At 37.7% G+C, this 20,880-nt stretch overlaps 1 protein-coding gene across 1 annotated transcript in view; it reads right to left on the reverse strand.

The window, feature by feature from the left end:
• Positions 1 to 7,512, reverse strand: part of LOC141322290 (uncharacterized) — a 175,925-nt gene extending 168,413 nt beyond the window's left edge. The window contains exons 1-4 of the mRNA XM_073833420.1: positions 7,428 to 7,512; positions 4,518 to 4,661; positions 4,313 to 4,461; positions 3,879 to 4,069 (exon numbers count right to left, since the gene is read on the reverse strand). Of these exons, the coding sequence (XP_073689521.1) occupies positions 3,879 to 4,069; positions 4,313 to 4,461; positions 4,518 to 4,661; positions 7,428 to 7,512 (569 nt within the window). The remainder of the gene's footprint in view (positions 1 to 3,878; positions 4,070 to 4,312; positions 4,462 to 4,517; positions 4,662 to 7,427) is intronic.
• Between the last annotated feature and the right edge of the window lie 13,368 nt (positions 7,513 to 20,880).

A 20,880-nucleotide genomic window follows, 5' to 3' on the forward strand; every position in this document is an offset into this window, starting at 1 on the left:
ATGTGAATGCATTTTAAAATATAACTGATATTATATGTGATTGTATTATGTGATTCAATTTGAATTATAGCTTCATTATGCCAGTCCTTAGTAAAGTCACACCAAAATGCTGATTTGCAACATTTCTAATGATCAATATATACACACACATATGTTTATGCTTCACAATTTTGTTGAAATCATGATACATTTTATTTTTCAGGATTATTTGATTAATAGAAAGTAATATATAATATTTCCCAAGGAAAAATTTACTTGATCAAAAGTGAAAAGACATTTTTTATGTTAAAAAATATTTTATTTCAAATGAATGCTGTTATTTTTTTACTTTCTATTCATCAAATAAAAAAAAAGCCTTGGTGAGCAGAACAGAATTGTTTTTAAACATTAAAAACCTTTGACCATTTATATATTTATGCACGTTTCTTCAACTAAGCTGAGGAAAATAAATATTTGCGAAAGTCACATTACACAGACCCAAATAGTTTGTCAAGTTTTAAGGTCTGAAACTTAGATTACAAGAGAAATTGTTTATATTTTACTTTTTTTTTTTGCAATGAACAACTGTAATTTCCACCACATCACAATATACAGCAGTTGTTTAAAAATAGAATAACTTATGTCACTCAGGAATTATCTTAAGATCATTTTTTGTAACTAGTTTTACCATTATTTTTCAGATTGTAAAATATTTATACAGTTGTCAACGAGACAAATTAACTGCCCTAAGGTCCAAATCATGAACTGTACACCTGTCACACTCTGAAACTAAACATTGGTTTGGGTAAGATCTTATTAGATAATGAATATTGAATTTTTAGATTAAGTAGAGCATGATCTCATAAATTGTGGATGAATGTTTAATGAGTGATGAGACCTTTTGAAATATTTAAAAAAAATGTGTGTGTTGGTGGAAATGACATGAAATTAACGTAATTGTAGGGAAGCTTCATACCAATGCTGGAACATGACTGGATTGAAACATATTATTTTTCAGTGAGAGATAATATTATTATTATTTTATTAGTGCTTAATTCAGGTACATTAATAGTTACCAGATAAGTAATATTTATAAACTGTATTTTCATTGTTGAAGTTTAAAAGTCTGGGTGTGCAACAAGGAGACCTAAAAGAAGGTTGAAAAGTATGGAAAAATCATAATAGTAAAGTAGTAAAAAATTTTTTAAGGTGGTTTTAATTTTAGCTTAACAAAGGAAGAGGAATTTGTCAAAAAAAAAAAAATTACCAAAGAATAAAAAAAGTACCTATAAGTTAAGAATCACCTTTTTATTATATATTTATGTTAAATATTTATATATGGGTCGTGCGTGGCAGTAAAAAAATTAAATGCATTATAAAAAGTATTACATTTGATTTGATGAGACCAGCAGAAACCCTGTCAGATTTAGTTTAGTATCGTTATCACAAACACAACAAAAATTTGTCATCGTACTATGATGCTAATAACCTGTTCAAATGCAAAACATAAAGACTGTACTTTGTTTCAGAACTCTGCACAAGTGCTGCTGGCACCGCTTCACACAAAGCACTTGCCTTTGAGGACAGTGGTGAAAATGGTAAGAATGAACAACATGTAGACAACCCCTCCATTTTGTAAACTTCTCTGACACTAAGATGTTGTCTTAACTCTGCTTTAGTCATTTTATTTATTTCCATCATTTCCATATTATCTCTGCAATTTATATTAACCATGTAATTAATTATTTTTACCCTGTCCATTTTTTTTTTGTCTTTCTTAAATCTTAAACTTCTTTTTAATTCCTAGTTCCCTCAGCTCAGCCACCCGTTCTTGTTCTTCTGCCTAAGCATGACCATGGCATGAGCAGCTGGAGCTGTTCTCGAGCAGGCCGCCTGTGCAGATTCTGCCACATAGTCCTTAAACAGGGACCACACAGCCAACATATCCATACGGCCATCCCTGGAGTGGCAGGAAAATACATTTACTGCCCAGAAATAGAAATAGAAAATAGAAATTCTAATTGTAATCATCCATTATTTTCATGTTGCACCATTCTGTTGCTCCATCCATTCCTTTCAGTTACATTTTAATTGGTCATTGTTTTTGTCCTTAACATCCATTCTAGCACATAAGACCTAAATGGAGCATATTCTGGTAAATTGCAACTGTTTGTAAAATGTGTACTGATTAATCTAACTGATTGTTATTTGCTTGTGTACATATATCTAATTGACCTTGTTCTTTTTGTCCATTCCCATTGCTTTGCAGCAGCTATAATTTCCTTGGTTATACTTGTGTTTTTTTTTTCTTCTTTTTTTGTTTACACTTGTTTTAGGACTCTCTAAATTCCACTGAAGGCATGTTTGAGTCAATTTAATAAAACATTGATTTTAAGTAAAGAACTTGTCTCACCTGATTTAATCTTCAAACACTATTTGGCTCATCATCAATTAGAATAGTGGGTTAAATTGTTTATTTTGTAGATACATTTTTGAATGGAAAGGAAAGGAAAGGAAGTGAGGTGACCCATACTAGGAATTTGTGCTCTGCATTTAACCCATCCAAGTGCACACACACACACCGTGAACACACACCCGGAGCAGTGGGCAGCCATTGCTGCGGCGCCCGGGGAGCAGTTGGTGCCTTGCTCAAGGGACTCACCTCAGCCGTGGTATTGAGGGTGGAGAGAGTGCTGTACATTCACTCCCCCCACCTACAATGTCGGACCTGAGAATTGAACCTGCAACCTTTGGATTACAAGTCCAACTCTCTAACCATTAGGCCACGGCTGCCCCCATAATGCAACATATTATACTGATATTACATACTTTATGGTCATTCTCTATACAGAAAAATATATACACATTTCAGGCTGAACTGATGTAGATTTTAACATACCTCTCATGTAAAATTTTGAATAACTAGTGCAGCATTTCAGTACCATGGACAGGGACAGTAAAATTCAGCACCAAGGACAGCTGGCAAAAATGCTACAATCTGATTGGCTGTCAGTGAATTACAACTATTCACGGCCGGCCCCCGCGTGGTAAATGTGTATTGTTGCTTTGATGTTGTCTGCTATGAGGTGCTGTGATCTATAGGAGACGTGGGTCCTGTCCCAAATAGCACTTCATGTGAACTTACAACTGTATACATATTGTTATTGCTTAGGTAAATTATGAATATGTATTGCCAAATGACCAGGTTGCAAAAACATCATAAAAATACAGAACTAAAAAAAGCATAGTGGTTAAAAAAAAAGCCCTGCCAGACCAACTCAATCCCCAGGAAGCAAAACAATTCAGATTTTAAAGAAGAAGAGCAGCTAAAGCCATTCTTTTATATTTGTATTTATTTATTTATATTTTCATTCCCTTTTCAAAATCATGCTTAATTAAAGGTATCAAACACTGTTTATATGTATGTATTTTTTTTGTCTGTTTGGGAAATTATTAAAAGGATATGGGTCTGCAAGACCAACTCAATCCCCAGTAAAACAAAACAATTCAGATGTGAAAGAGGAAGAGCAGCTAATGCCACTCTTATATGTATGTATTTTTTATTTATTTATTTTTTGTTTGTTTACAAATTCATGCTTAATTGTTTCTTCCAGGTAAGTATTAGCACACATATTAAAGTACATCAATATTTAATTTTAACAGTTATGCTATAGATGGTTCATTCAATCATTGCTATGGTTTCACTGTCAATACTGTAGTAAAACCATAGTTCTTTTGTAGTTACTATGGTTTTACCACAAAACTATAGTTTTCCTGTCGCAGAACCATGATTTATTTTGTAGTTAATATGGTTTTATTACTAAAACCATAGTTAAACCATGGTTACAATGAAACAAACATTGTTAGTTTTTGCAAGGGAGTGATCACATGTAGCTGACTTTTCCCCAGAGTGAACTCTCAGGTGGCTGTTAAGGTTTCCTTTTTGGCTGAAACTTCTTCCACATTGCTGGCAGGTGTAAGGTTTCTCTCCAGTGTGAACTCTCATGTGGACTCCAAGCTTTCCAGATTGAGTAAAACTCTTTCCACATTGCTGGCAAGTGAAAGGCTTCTCTCCAGTGTGAATTCGAATGTGGTCTTGAAGGTTTATTTTATAAATAAACCTCTTTCCGCAGTGAGAGCATGTGTAGGGTTGCTCTCCGGAGTGGATTCTCCTGTGTTCTTCAAAGCACCTTTTTTGACTAAAACTCTTTCCACACTCAGAGCATGTGTAAGGACTCACTTTATGAGCTCTCTTATGGACTTCAAGGTTTTCATGTTGATCAAAACTCTTTCCATACTGATCACACACATAAGGCTGATCGTGAATTCTCATGTGTCTGGTAAGGCTTCCTTTTAGAGTAAAACTCTTTCCACACTGTACGCAGAAATAAGGTTTCTCTCCAGTGTGAATTCTCATGTGGACTCCAAGGTGTCCAGGTTGAGTGTAACTCTTTCCACACTGTTGGCAGGTGTAAGGTTTCTCTCCTGTGTGAACTCTCATGTGTCTTTTAATACACACTGTTGGCAGGTGAAATAACTTCTTCCTGTCTTTCTAGTCTTTTTTCTTGAGGAAGTCGTTTCAGTCTGGGAACGACTAAAAGATTTTTCTCCATTTATGAAATCATGATTTTTCTCTTCCATTTCATTCAGTACTTCACTCTCCTCTTTCAGGGCCATCAGATCTAAGATGAAAAAAGACAAGTAAAAGTTAACCCCAGTTTAATGACACAAAACAACAGACATCAAAACATTCAAAGATGTGAAAGTGTCAAAACTAATACACAACTACATCCTATATCAACTAAGCCAGCGTCTTCAAACACAGACAAATCTTAGTAGAGAAGTGTGAAGTATGACATCTACGGGTCCTTTTCCAAAAATTTGCATATTGTGATAAAGTTCATTATTTTCTGTACTGATAAACATAAGACTTTCATATATTTTAGATTCATTACAACACAACTGCAGTAGTTCAAGCCTTTTATTGTTTTAATATTGATGATTTTGGCATACAGCTCATGAAAACTCAAAATTCCTATCTCAAAAAAATTAGCATATCATGAAAAGGATCTCTAAACAAGGCATTTACCTAATCATTTGAATCAACTAATTAACTCTAAACACCTGCAGACCTTGGGGGACCTGCGGAAGCAGTGGACTGAGTCTGGAGTAGAAACATCCAGAGCCACTGTGTACAGGCGTGTTCAGGAAATGGGCTACAAGTGCCGCATTCCCCAGGTCAAGCCACTTTTGAACCAGAAACAGCGGCAGAAGCGCCTGACCTGGGCTAAAGAGAATCAGCACTGGACTGTTGCTCAAACTTTGCATGTCATTCGGAAATCAAGGTGCCAGAGTCTGGAGGAAGACTGGGGAGAGGGAAATGCCAAAATGCCTGAAGTCCAGTGTCAAGTACCCACAGTCAGTGATGGTCTGGGGTGCCATGTCAGCTGCTGGTGTTGGTCCACTGTGTTTTATCAAGGGCAGGGTCAATGCAGCTAGCTATCAGGAGATTTTGGAGCACTTCATGCTTCCATCTGCTGAAAAGCTTTATGGAGATGAAGATTTCATTTTTCGGCATGACCTGGCACCTGCTCCTAGTGCCAAAACCACTGGTAAATGGTTTACTGACCATGGTATTACTGTGCTCAATTGGCCTGCCAACTCTCCTGACCTGAACCCCATAGAGAATCTTTGGGATATTGTGAAGAGAAAGTTGAGAGACGCAAGACCCAACACTCTGGATGAGCTTAAGGCTGCTATCGAAGCATCCTGAGCCTCCATAACACCTCAGCAGTGACACAGGCTGATTGCCTCCATGCTACGCCGCATTGAAGCAGTCATTTCTGCAAAAGGATTCCCGACCAAGTATTGAGTGCATAACTGAACGTAATTATTTGAAGGTTGACTTTTTTGTATTAAAAACACTTTTGTTTTATTGCTCGGATGAAATATGCTAATTTTTTGAGAATTTTGGGTTTTCATGAGCTGTTTGCCAAAATCATCAATATTAAAACAATAAAAGGCTTGAACTACTTCAGTTGTGTGTAATGAATCTAAAATGTATGAAAGTCTAATGTTTATCAGTACATTACAGAAAATAATGAACTTTATCACAATATGCTAATTTTTGGAAAAGGACCTGTATAAATAAATACAATTTAAATTTATGTCTTGCACGCTTTAATGACCTTTAAATGAAACGTATTTGGTTGCTTCGAACTGGAATCATCGCGGAATATCCTATGAAGTCCACTTTGCAGGGCACTTACGTTCATATGGAACAAATGTTAAATGTAATAAGAGGTACACACAAAATATGCAGAGCCTTGGGGCACGAGGACTGCTGTATTAAGCAACTGTAAGAGGTGTTGCATGTAATTTGAGAAACCTTTACTTATTAATAAGGGTGTCTCAAATGGGTCATTCCAACTGGAATCATCAAATTTTGGAAAAGTTCCCCACCTGACCTCCTCAGATTTGTCTGAAAAAAATCTATGTGCTGGGTAATATACCCAATAGATCATATTCAAAATTTCAGATCTCTACTGTGTATACTTTTTACACAAAAATCAGTAAAAAATCTTTTGGAAAATCTATTTGTTGTGGTCAGTTTTGATATTGTGGTCATGATGTATGATATTTGAGTCGCCACAAATAAATCAATGCATGGGAAACACAACAACCTGATTTATGCCTACTCATCACCTTAACCTTAATTTGGGGTAGAATTGAATAAATGCCAAAGCTCAGCCTCTTGTTTTTCGTACCCCTCCATCCCCTCCCATACCCCAGTTTGAGAACCACTGGTTTTTGCCGTTCTCATGTTAAAATACAGTACCTTGGTGTAAGTTTGACATATGCCTCCTGAACGCACTGTTTTCATCTATTTATTTACTTGATTATATTGATATTTAATTATTTTCTTCATTTCCTCTCTTTAACAAGTAATTTATTTATACATCTTATTCTTCTTTTCCTAATTGTCCTCCTTATTTTTTAACTTTATAAAAAAGGTGTATCTTAAACCTCACATATTTACATCAGAATTTAACTTAAATGTTAATGTTTTTGTTTTGGCTTATTTTTTGTCTTTGTTTTATTGTCAGACTTGCTTTATATTTACAGCACTGTTTTCTTTAATGTTGTACTGTTTTTCTGTATATCCTACATTGTCTTGGTCTACAAAAAAAGGTAAATGAAATGATCTTAGAAGAATTGCATGCAAAGAACTGTATGAAAATGTTTGCTACATTTGTATAGTCTTTTATGAGTGTTATTCCAGATTAACGCTACAATTTAAATGCCTGATGTCATGATAACAAATGGCCAGTGTGAAAGCAGGATTTTCTCAGAAGCACTTAAAACATTTCTACACCTGTGTGACATTATTAATAAATATTCTTTATATTCATTTTGCAATGAGTTCAGCTTTAAGAATAAAAACCAACCTGTTTGTTCCTCAGCATCTTCTTGTTTGACTCCAAATACTTCTTCAATCCTCATGTCTTCACTCTCCTCTTTAATAAACACCATCTTTGTTTGTTCCTCAGTATCTTCATGTTTCAATGAGGCTTCTTCATGTCTTCACTCTTCTCTTTAATAAATGCCATCTTCCTAATAATGTGTGACATGGATCTCTGTTGATTCTCCAGGAGTTTTTTCTGTGCGTTTAAAAACTTTGTCCTGTTTAAGGTGAGAATAATTAATAGAAAGAAAAATCAATGCAAACTAAATCTCTGTGTGCGTCTCAATCAGCTCCTAGTTCAGTAGTCAGTGCACTAGTAAGAGTCAGACAGTTAACGGACTTCTATATAAAATTTATAAAACATACAAATTACCCAGAAGGTTCATATTTAGGCAGGCTATTTTTAATTAATTACTGGTATTCAATTATTTGTTTATCATATCTAATATATTACACTTTAATGAAATCATTCTAGGTTGTGATTCACTCGTTTGTGTTTGTTGTTGTTTGCCGCTGAATCGAATCACTGAATCATTTCACAAATGATTTGATTCAAATGAATCGGATTCTCCGTTTCCCTCATCACTTCTTATCATCACGCGATTGATTCATGATATAGAGAGAGCGAAATGAGACGCACATTATATGTTACGTAAGGCTAATCTTCAAGTAACACTAAATAAAGCATTACAACGTTATATTTAATAATGATGCATTTATTTTACACAGCTTGCAAATTCTTTAATTGATGTAATAGTTTGCATTGATTTAAAAACTATAAAACCACAAACCTTTCTTCAGGTAAATCACAACAGATGAGCGCGCGCAGCTTTATGACGTCACATCATCAGACCAAAATAAAAGTCCATTGGTGCACTGCTCTCTAGAATCACAAACACATCATAGAAATGTTGTATATAGAATATAATTTTGTACTCAAGAAATAATGATGCTTGTCTAAAGTTATTAACATCATAAATCTGGGAATATTTAAAAAAATTTATGCACATTTAAAACACTAAAATATTTGTACCTTACCATTAAATTCACATTAAACTAGTTAATGCTGCTGTGTAACTGTTACAAAGAGGGTGTGATGGCAAATTTGATCTATCACTATTTGGACTACTGTAATCAGTGTCTTGTTATATTTTTTGTGTATTTATTCCTCTTTTGAAAAATCATTAAAACACTGTCAGGAAGCTTATTTTTCTTTTGCTTTAGGGGTAAATGAGGACAGGACAATATATTTGTTGCAGTTTAGTATTTACTGGTGATGTAATGTCAAAAAATGCTACCGTAGCACATATTGGGGGAGTTCGAGCTAAAGTGCCCTTTCGGTCCGATCTTGGTGCCCTCGGTCCGTGATCTCTGCGATGGGAATACCACCCCGTCTCCCCCCTTCCCACTCACCGCTCACGCAGAGGTACGTGCACACCATCAAATAAAGCTCCCAGTGCAAACTCACCTTGTTTTACACCATTACTCCTTGAATATGCACTGTATAAATATGAGGAGCATGTTGATATGTTCTGTAATATCTTTAAGATGTCAGGAGCAGTGTATTCTGTCATAGGATCATTAACATATCAGGGGTAGCACGTTTTGATATTTGAACAATCATTTTTAATAATTTCCATGAACATATAACATTCTAATGACATAATTTTCTGTCATAAAATTATATGTGTTACACACACTTCACACTGGCCTTTTGGGCACTCTCACACTTTTTGCATGTGTATGTATTGCAGCTATGTTTTTTATATTGGTCACACCTACCACACAAATCACACTGCACCTACAAGACAAAAAAATAAATAAAATAAAATTACATATAATAAAAAGAAGCATTAGATGCATAAAATTCCACAAAGAGTTTGTGCATATATATGTATGCTACAGGTTTTCTAAATCAATTTGACACTTTTCTCCTGTGAGTTGATTGCAGACAGCAGCATAATACATATAAAACTGAATAATATAATATAATAATATAAGGAAAACTGCATTTCCTGTGTTGTCTGTATAAGTATTCCAATAGTTATTAGTTTAGGCTCAATCAAAAATATACCAATGTTCATTTGATCGAATGACAAATTACAGAATTTTGTTTGTTGTGTTTGGGCAATGGTACATAAATGTTTGTGATTTGTGTAAAAATGTAACATTTTAAAATACTGGTTGGTTGTACAAACTATTGTAAAAAATATTTGAGTTTTGTGTACACTGTTTTGAGAAAATGATGTGCATGATTTGTAATTTGTATGAAATGAGTGAAAACGTACAATCACAAAGTGTTCAGTTCGCTGTGTTAACTGTTTTGAAGACACCTGAGTTTTGAGAAATGTGTTTATCTATTAGAAAAACTGTAAATAGAAACATTTTTATGTTATATTTTATCATTTCAATCATGCTCTGATCTGCATATTTTTCAAGCAAGGAGCACACCACGCAGTAATCATCTGCATTCCCTACAAACAGTGGCTTTAATTTATAACTGTAGCAACTTCATTGTTGCTGAATGTGTAAATGCACCTTGGTAAATAAGAAAATACATGTACATTTTGTACAGTATGTCTGTCTTATCTTTTACTGTCTGTTGAGGGGTAAATTCCGTTTGACCAAATGTGCAATGTGAAGTGGGAACATTTCAGTTGCATTGTTGTCTGTGGAGGGTCAGAAAGCTCTCAGATTTCATCAAAAATATCTAAATCTGTGTTCCAAAGATGAACTATGGTCTTACGGGTCATAAGGGTTAGTAATTAATGACAGGAATTTTATTTTGGGGATAACTAACCCTTTAAGCTGGATGGTTTGGGTGGGCAATTTGAAGGACAATTATATCACCTTTGGCTAAATAACCCTCTTGTTTGCTGATAATCCCTCTCACAACCCATAGTATAAACAAACTTAAACTTAAATATTGTTCTTTATTTCCAATTGATCTCTTCTTATTGAAGTGGCTTAACCTGATTAAAACAATACTCTGATTAAGAACCATGTAAACTGAGTTTTGAGTACCTTAAACCAGTTAAAGTCATACTCCACGTCTAATTTTAATTTGTTTACATATATTTTTATTTTAGTTGCTTTGTTGAAGTGCATTATAGACATGTACACAACTTAATTGTGCTAATGTTGTGTGGGAGTTTTTGTCACATTTTGTGACTAGACACAAATGCATGCACAGCATGACAACTGCACTTGAAGCTTTCATAAAACTAAAATGAAGTATCCAAACTGCATATGATACCATAAAAACAAGCTGGGCTGTGTTTCCCAAAAGCATCGTAAGCTTAAGTACATCCTAGACCCATTGAAACCAATGGAGCTACGATCAACTTAAGCTTACGATGCTTTTGGGAAACGCAGCCCTGTATGTTTATATGTAAAAGTCTGGAGAGAACCTCGGACGGCATGGCCGTGAACGTGCTGAAGTGCCACTATTTGATCCAAGGTTTATATCGTAAAAACAGGAAAATTAAATGTGTATTCTAAAAGCAGCTGATGTAAATGCCTTAAATCAGTATGTTGTCCTATTCAGAATAAGATCAGTAATTAGATTACTGCTGTCCATGTGAGCATAGTTTACATTTACTGTAATTTTATATCTGTGATATTTCAATGCATTGTTGTAAAAGCACAACTGTATACTGTAACTTCACAGCTTCAATGACAAAGCAATTACTGTCATACAATCAACATACATCATTACAACAAGGCCCTGTACTTTTACAGTGTGCACTGTGAAAGTAATGTACAAGTTGACAATTTACTGTGAATTTACAATGTACACTGTGGAAGTCATGCTAAAATTGTCCAGTAACTTACTGTAAAAGTAATGCAGATGAAGCTTCCGTTTACTGTGAATTTACAATCATTGTACAATTAACCCCCTCCACCCAACAAACAACTCTGAGGTAAAGTCAATGTTAGCCCAATAGCATATTTATTAAGTCAAGTCAAGTCAAGTCAAATTTTATTTATAGAGCACAAGTTTAACACAACCGTAGTTGATCCAAAGTGCTTTACAACAAAGATAAACAGCAAGAGATAAAACACATAAGAACAATTAAAATGTAAATTCATAACACAACAATTTTAACACAAATTAATTAATTCATTATTCATGATACATGCACAACATCACCCAAATGCCAGTGAGTAAAAATATGTCTTTAAGCTCGATTTAAAAACATCCAACGATGCAGAAGCTCTGATGTGCAATGGTAAACTGTTCCAGAGTTTTGGGGCAACTACTGAAAAAGCCCGATCACCCTTTGTTTTACAACGTGAACGAGGAACGGATAATAGTAACTGGAAGCTACATAGGGTGTGATTAGTTTGCAGATATATTCTGGGGCAGAATTATGCAGTGCCTTATAAGCAAAAAGAAGAATCATAAAATCAACTCAAAATTTTATAGGGAGCCAGTGCAATGAGGCAAGGACAGGGGTGATGTGATCCCTTTTCTTAGTTCCTGTTAAGAATCTGGCTGCCGCATTCTAAACCATCTGTAACCGAGAGAGTGTAGATTGAGGTAGGCCAACATACAGAGAGTTACAGTAATCCAGACGAGAAGAAATTAACGCATGAATTACAATTTCAAGGTCTTTACTGGATAAAAAGTGTTTCACCTTAGCCAGTGATCTGAGATGAAAAAACTACTCTTTACAACTGTATTTATATGCTTGTCAAAGTGGAGAAGAGGATCGAAAAATAAATATTTTTCAATGTACAGGTACATTACAGTACACATGCTTAAATTGCAAAAAATACAGAGAAATTGTGCAAACTTGCAATTCAACTACCTGTCTCACAACTATTCAGCTAGCTGTGTCACAATAACAGTAATGGACAATATGGGAATGAGGCCTTCATGGCAAGATAAGAGAGCAAGGGAGACACCGATGAAGGAATGTCATAAAGGGGTCAGGCGCTCCTCTCAGACTCAAACATTATAATGAGTCCACACGCAACAGCATTGTGTAAAAATCTTGTAGTGCAAAGTTGTCTTGAAAAATAACAAAAAGAACAAGGCTACTCAAAACTGAGCCTGACAACTACTGCTGCAAAAAAAAAAAAATACAAAAAATACTATGATGCCCACTCAAAGTAAATAAGTTTCCGCAAAAGGGTGCTCACATGAGGGTTCATTGTTGTCCGCTTCTTGGTCTCTTGGCCTCTTTCAGGATTGATGCCCAGGAAGCACCTGTTAATAAGCAAAGATAGTTTCAGTTTTAAATAGACTTACAGTATGTATTGCAGAAAGAATTTATCAAGGTGTGCTTTTTGCTGTGCTTTTCCCCCCCACATCAAACCCTAATAGATTTACAATCCAAACTTGTTAGATCTTACTCTCACCATACTTTTTTTTAGCTATTTTTAGCCAAGGTGCCTCAGGTTAGGTTTGCCTGAGGCAAAGTGGTTGATTTTCTACTATGAGAGGCCATATCAACGTACACCGCCACTGAAATGCGTCTTCACTCAATTGGCCAGTTGATAAATTAAAACCAAACCCTGTTGAAAGTATGACAAACATCCTTTTCAATTAAGGGCCTGAGAGAATTTTTGTTCTGCTTTTAAAGAAAATTTCATCTACTTTATTCAATTCGTTCGCATTTTGCAATAGACGTTTCAAAATCATCATCACATAGCCTGCCCCAAAACAAAATAAATAGCTGTGATTGGACCGGCAGGTATTTGTCAGCATAAAATGTAGAAACCCAGACTGATCTGCAGAGTGAAATTGAATGAGTTTGCGAGATCAGGATGGTCTCACCAGGCTAACCTCAGGTACCTTGTTTGTCAGCATTTTAAACCTCAAGACAATCATTGAGTTGGATGCCTGTACTAATATGTGAATTACAAGATTAAATGTTATCTTTATAAAATACCTTTGAATGAACTCCAGGGTCAGCAATCCAGCGGCAGGATACTCAACGTTGAAGACGTAATAGCTGCTGAAGAAAGCAGCTACTCTGTGTAAAAAAGAAAGGGGGTGGGCCCATCACGACATGTCCCTCGATGGATAAAAGCCATCCAGAGGGCTTCATCATTTCACCTGAAATGAACAGATACAACATTATGTGTTATGAGCACTTTGTGATCTGCTCAAGATACAAAGGGCTATACGAATGTAATTCTTATTATAATTATTTATTGTGGTCATATAGATTTCTAGAATGAAAACAAAATAATGAGCTAGAAATGTCGATACTAGATCAAAGTAACATTACTTTGAATGATCAAGCAGGGGGTGCTGGGGAGTTCTGCAGTATTGACGCCCACAGCAGTGGCACATGACTGTAACATAGTAAATAGCATGGATTTAGGATAAAGGATAAGTATTGTTTATTGGTCAGGTAGTAATTCATGCAAGGTAAATGTTGATAATGCAATCACTCATTTTGCATTTTAAATATTTGAATAAAAAAATCTTACATCAACTTCAAGCACCAAACTCTCTTTCGGCTCTTTGAAGTACAACATTAGGAGCAGAAGGATGCAGGCAGCCTTGTCAGAGTCTGGATCATAGCAGGCCAGAACATCACTGATCTTGGGGTTGTCCACTGTTGCACAGTAATCCAGTATGGTCTTTCCTCGTCGACTAATTGCCTCCTGTAGCTTCTGAAGAACATCGACGTCCGTCAGGAAGCCATAGTGTGAGAATAGGTATTTCTGTCCAGCTTTGTCCTGTTTCAGGGTTATTCATGGTCATATACAATGCTTTTGAACAAATTTTGACAGACTTTACATGTATATTGTCACATACCTAGGGATGGACCGAAGACCGAAGTATAGACAAGCTCTGACGTTAACAGAAGCTGTCGGTACTGGAGAAATAAAAAAAAAACCCTGAACAGCCTTTTGTAATTTGCGATAATATTCGTTATTCTCCTGCACTGCCGTTATTTGCAATCTCACGCACGAAATGCAGTCTGTTACGCAGTACACAGAGCCCGCTCACAACACAAGAGAGCACGCGCTTATGGAGTGATGCAGTTATGGTGGAAAGAGCAAAAAGATCCAAAGTGTGGTTACACTTCACCCGTGTGAGCACGGACAATGCTCGTTGCAACAAGTGCAACAAGATTTTTGCTTGTAAAGGCGGAAACACAAGCAATTTATCAAAGCATCTAGCCAAAGTGCATTATGTGCAGATAGACAAATGCAAAGTTTTCGAATGCCTGGCTTCTACTTCATCATCTGCCTCCTCAGGTATGCATGCTGTGTTAAAATAACGACATAAACATCACATAAAGTCTCTCTAAATCAGTATTATAATGTTAATAATTCAATAAACACACATTTAGTAACATATAGCCTACATATGTGCTAAATATTTAGAGTATTTTTAATGCAGTAGCCTAAATAAATACTAAACATTAAAATGCCTTTATAGAACTGCTTTTACAAATAGACAAATAATAATAAACTATGCTAAGAACTTATAAAGCAGAGCTTACCTAAAAATTTATTTGTAGTGATTAAATACATTCAATTTAACATACATTGCAATAAGTTCCAAACCTGTATTACTTTCAATCCCAAACACAGTAATTTATGTGAATGTGTTCATGATAAAACATAAACGTTAGCCACAGATGATTGTTTAGCTGCATTTTGCTACTTATTATTTATTTTATTTTTTAAAGCTGCAATTTAAGTGAACAAACCCACTCTTCCTGCATCTGGTCCAAGCAAAACACAAACCCAAAGCCCCTTCACACTGGCAGCTAGTGTAAAGATGCCTGAGGAGAGAGTAAAATGAGTGTAGCCTTGACCAAGTTCATAGTGAAAGGCCTACATCCCTTTGCGACAGTGGAGTCCAACTTTTTTAGGTAACAGTTTGTCAGTATATACATATACACAGTTGCATATAGTAGGATATAGTAGAATTATAAAAGGGCTGTATATTAGTCCCATCACTCCACAAAAAAAAAAACAGCACCACAATAGTTCAATAAAAATGATAAATCAAACAAATGAAAGAATGATTATTTATTTGTTTATATTTTTTACTGTCGGGAGATGTGCAAGACACTTAACCCCAAATATACCCCTCCCTCCAGGAGTCATCTCAGTGACACATGAGCCGTGTTTCCACTGTCGGGCCAAAAGCGGGCGTGCTAGTGCGTGCCAGAGCCAGTCGCGTTTCCACTGTCACTTCCGGGGCCTGATCGTGCCTCGTCGGTGCTTCCTCAGGGCCAATGGCCCGGATTTTTCGGCCCGACGAAAACCTTGGGCCAAAGCGGGCCAGCCGGGGCTTGAGGCGTGGTCAAAGTGAAAGGCGGAGTGTGTCTGCGGTATGCGCATTTCGCTGTATTACTAATACAGGGCTCTTCTATGTATTTGGGCCGATGACAATATACAACGCCAGTTTGACGGCGTCTGCAGAAACAAATACAGACGTGATAAAATACATTGTTGCTGGACTCGCAATATCCAGCGCACCACAATGCAAGTTGGAGACAAGTTGAAGAAATTGCGGGCGCACGGCGCAGTACAAAGCCATAAAAACGCACAATGGACAAAGCGGTGCCCAGAGAAGACACTTACATTAGGCAGATATTATATGGAAATGCCGTTTTGATGGGCACATTACTTAAATGGTTATCTGATGGGGCACCTTTTGTGTCCTGTGTAAACCAGGTCCTATTCAGTAATCGTTACACTATTAACTGTTGTTACAGATTTGTGATGAAAACATTTAAATGCCTGTCTGATTAGTATCTACTCGTATTTAAATTTGGAAAAATGCAAATAAGATCTGATGTATACGTTTATTTACATCGTCCAAAAACCCCCACAGAAACTCACCAACACACCTTGATAAATTGTTAACATACACTGCAATTGTATCTGTACCTAAATAAAAGCATACAAAATTATACTAGAAGTACAACTGTGTAGTTATTTTTTGCAGTAGTGTGTAGATAATATGCAACATTTAGTTCAATGTAATACAAAGTTAGACGAAAGACTTGTGTGTCGGTCATAAAAACAAAGCTTCTTTTCAAGTGATTTATTAATGTAATATATTACAAATATTGCTGCTGCATAAACAACTGTTGCAGAGCACTTCTTGCATCAGAACAGACATCACCAACATTAGACGTTTCTGCATTCGCTGTATCCGGCTTCCATGTCGCTTTATTGTTCTTTTTCGCCTTGCAGCTAATATAAGCTTTCGCCTTAAACGCTGCTGAGCCTCCGTCTTTGCGTCTGGTTTTCCCTGCCTCATCTTCCACCAAGAAAACACCGAAAGGAGCAAACAGCCGCTTCGGCTCTCCTCCTTCGATAATCACACTACGGTGACTTACTTTCAATCTCCCCGCTGAAAGGGGAGAGGTTTCGTGACGTTTGATTCAAAGAGGTGTGTAAAGGGCGGGCTTTAGGTTTGCGCAGCGAGGCTACTGGCTCGATAGTGGAAACACAGCTTACTTTTGGTCTTGGTGCTTGCGACTCGAGGCCATTGGCCCCGCCCGGCACGCTCTTAGCACTGGCCCGACAGTGGAAAAGCGGCTATTAATTCCCTCCTGGTATGATGTTGAAAAGGCTAATGTGATCAGTGAGCTGAAGGATGTGTCAAAGCTGGCCATCACATCAGATGGGTGGACCAGCTTTTGTCAGGACCACTATCTTACTGTTACAGTGCACTACACAAGCCAGGGCAGTGTAAAACAGAAGGTCCTCCACACCAGGGCAGTGTACCAATCTCAAACTGGTGAAGAAGTGGCAGAGGAGATCTCTGATATTTTAAAAGAGTTTGAGATAGAGCCAAGCAAGATTGTAGCTGTGACTGTCGATAATGTTGGTAATATGGATGTTGCTATCAAGAAGCTACAGATCCTAAAAATAGGATGTTTTGCACATACGTTGAATTTAGGAGCACAGAATATATACAAAATTGCTAGCATTGATAAATGGGCAGCCCGAATCAGAGCAGTGGTCGTGTGGTTCAATAGGTCCTCCCTTTCCAAAACAGTGTTGATGGAAAAGCAGCAGCTCCTTGGTAAGTCAGTTTGATATATTATACAAATGTTGCTTTTGAAATTTACACATTTAACAATTTCAGTCAATAATCAAGGATTTGGTTATTAAATGTATGTTGTCTGTTGTTGTTGTTTCAGGCCTTCCACAACACTCGCTCATCCTTGATGTCAAGACCAGATGGAACTCACTCTATCTAATGATAGAGAGATTCATGGAGCAGTTTCCAGCAATACAAGCAGCAGCCTTGGACCCACGCCTTCGAAAAGCAATCACCAAGGACAACCTAGATCGTCTGAAGGATGAGGACTTCCATAAGGCTGAGGAGTTTGTCCAGCTCATAAGAGTCCTCTATACATCCACACTGTGTGTGTCATGTGAGAAAAATGCCACCTGTGGACAGATCATACCCATCCTTCAAAAACTAGAAGAGCATTTGACTATGAAGGATGAAGATACAATGTTTGTAGCATCAATCAAAGAGAAGGTGTGGGAGAACATCTCCCAGCGCTATCAGAATGATTACATCCAAGCCTTCCTGCATGAGGCCACAGCAATGGACCCCAGATTCAAAGGGAGGTCAGCAAGTGATGAAACTTGGGACAGGCTGAGGAGGAAAGCTATTGAGTCCAATGTGAGACCAACAACATGGCTGTCAGATGAGATGACAAACACAGAGGAAAAGGAGGAATCAGAAGGAGAAGATGAGAAAATGGAGGAGACCATTGTTCCATTGCACATAAAAAGGAGTGCCTTAGAGAAGCTATTCTCAGAGGACAGGGAGTTGAGGTTGAGGATCCAAAAGGAAAACCTGTCCCTCACCCTAAGTGATCAGGTTGACTTAGAGGTTGAACGCTACAAAAGCTTGCCTTCCATTCCAATGGCTGAAGATCCAGTGATGTGGTGGTGGGAGAAGAGAGATGAACTGCAGCTCCTCACAACCATTGCAACAAGTTACCTCTGTGCACAAGCCTCCTCCACCCCTAGTGAGAGGGTATTTTCAACTGCAGGGAGCACAATAAGCCAAGAGAGGTCCCGACTTCTGCCAGAAAAGGCCAATATGTTGATTTTTCTCCAGAAGAATGGTTAAAAGCTGCTAGTTCTTTTGCAGCCTACCTGCATGCTCCAAATATGTTCCTTTAAATCATTGTATATTCCTTTACAAGAAAATTGTGTATTTATTTGTTTACAGTCATTGGTTTTGTTTGTGTAATAGATATTTGCTTAAACATTGGTCTTTGCTAAGCTATGGATAATTATTTTACATTTAAAAAATAAAGTGTTGTTTTTTCTGTTCTCAATTTGTTTAGTTTTTATAATTAAAAAACACAACAAAGTACCGATAACAGTACCGAATCGATAAGTGGTATAGATAGAAGTAGTAATACCATTAAAACCTTAACGATATCCATCCCTACTCACTACAGACTTACCAAGAACATTGTTCCGTAACTGCAAGCTTTTAAAGCTGATCTTCCCTTTTACGCTACACATAAATATTCTTGGCCATCGAGTTTGTTATCGTTGCTGTCATTATTCTCCAAACTCCATCTCTGGTGTCCACCCCACTTTCATTGCCAACATGCTTATCTGTGAATTAACATTTAATTTGTTCATTGTTGAAATAAAATGGCAATTATCCACTAAAGGGATTGTTCAACCAAAAATGTAAATTCTGTCATCATTTCCTCACCTCCACTTGTTCCAAGCCTGTATGAGTTTTGTGTGGAGTCCATCCTAACTCAGGATGGTCCTTATTTTTTGTGGCTTTAACAACATTCACTTTATTCGGTGGCCACATTGGGTCAATTTTCCGTCTGCAATTTGCCATCTGCTTCAGCTCTTCTCTGGGCGGTGGTGCCCACTCCTGAGCTTTCAGTCTTCTCTGTTATGGTCAAAGAGAACGTTGCTGAGCTGCCTGCCTGTTCTGTTCTGTTCTCTTCTTTGCAGTCCTATCTGAGCAGCTAGGGGATTTATCTGTTTTGTCTGTTTTGTCAGCTCCTCCTTTGCAGGCCTGCCAAGCTCCTGGCTCCGCCCTGGTCACCCGCCGGTGTGGCTATTTGTTTGGAGTCTCGTTGGTCTTTCCCTCCGGTTCCGCCCTGGTCGTCTGCTGGGGCTGTAGTTTGGCCGGCTCCGCCCCAGCCTTCCCTGCCCTGGTTCCATGATCTAACTCTGGATCCAAGCCCTCTTCCACTACATGGGCCTGGCCCGCCATCCCTCTCCCTGGTCCGCCTCCGTTCCACCTCCCTCCTGGGCTGCGTTCTGCGAAACCACCTTAACGCTACGTCGTTCTTAAGTTGTACCTTAAGAGTATCTTATGTTAATATGTGTTTTCCGAAACCTTCTTAGTCAAGTATACCTTCTGTAAGTCATACGTTCGTGAGGTTGGTCTGGAGCACTCTTAGCTATACCTTATCGCTGCTGACAGTTCATACCGCTAGTGGCCACTACTATGCAAAAAGCTTTTTTTACATCGCAGTTTAATTACACATAGAAAATTTTATATGAACATTTAATATAAAATCTTATTTAGTATTAAATGTGCATTTTTACTTTACTTTAAAATTTTACACATAAAATACTTATTAATAGTATTAATACTTCTCCGGCGCTGCCTTGCGGCGACGAACAGCAGTGGTTGGGTTTGCGTGTATTTGTCTATTTCTATGTCTTTTTTTTATCGTCGTGCGCATGGTGTTTTAACCTTTTTTGACACTTTTTAATTACGTGAAATCATCATGGAACTTATGAATGCTTTGCTTATGAACATTGTCACTTTTGGTACCATCTTGAACTTCCAAACAAATGTCCAGTGTTACGGAGCAAACAACCAGCCGGGTAGGCTCCAATACAGCCGGGACTTCCTCATAGAGAGCGGCAAAAAAGCTGTCGGGATTTTACCGAAACCTAGCTGCATTCCGCCGGAGATCTGTATGCACGGAGCCGCTAACTTGGATGTGCTGACAGCGGTGCGAGCGAGGAAGCGCGGACGGGAAGGAGGAGGGCAAGTGTGGTTAAACTTGCCATCCAGACACCAGACCGGAGACAGCCGGCAGCAGTCCGCTGTGCGGAAGCGGGGCCGAAGAGGAGGCGTGCGACAGAGGTTACGCAGGCGAGGGCTTCGTCGCCTGCCACTGCCTTCTATTATCTTAGGAAACGTGCAGTCACTGAGGAATAAGATCGACGAGCTGCAGGCACATGTTAAGAGTATTCCTGAATATAAAAATGCGTGTGTGATTGCTTTGACTGAAACCTGGTTGAAAGATCAGTACCCGAGCCACGACTATGAAATCGATGGCTTTGGTCAACCTATCCGACTCGATCGTGATGAGCAGCTGACCGGTAAGACACTGGGAGGGGGCGTGGCCCTGTATGTCAATCAACGCTGGTGTAAGACAGTTATAGTGAGAGAATCGATCTGTACTCCCAATGTTGAA

The sequence above is a fragment of the Garra rufa genome, chromosome 1 (genome assembly GCF_049309525.1).
Source record: "Garra rufa chromosome 1, GarRuf1.0, whole genome shotgun sequence".
NCBI lineage: Eukaryota > Metazoa > Chordata > Actinopteri > Cypriniformes > Cyprinidae > Garra > Garra rufa.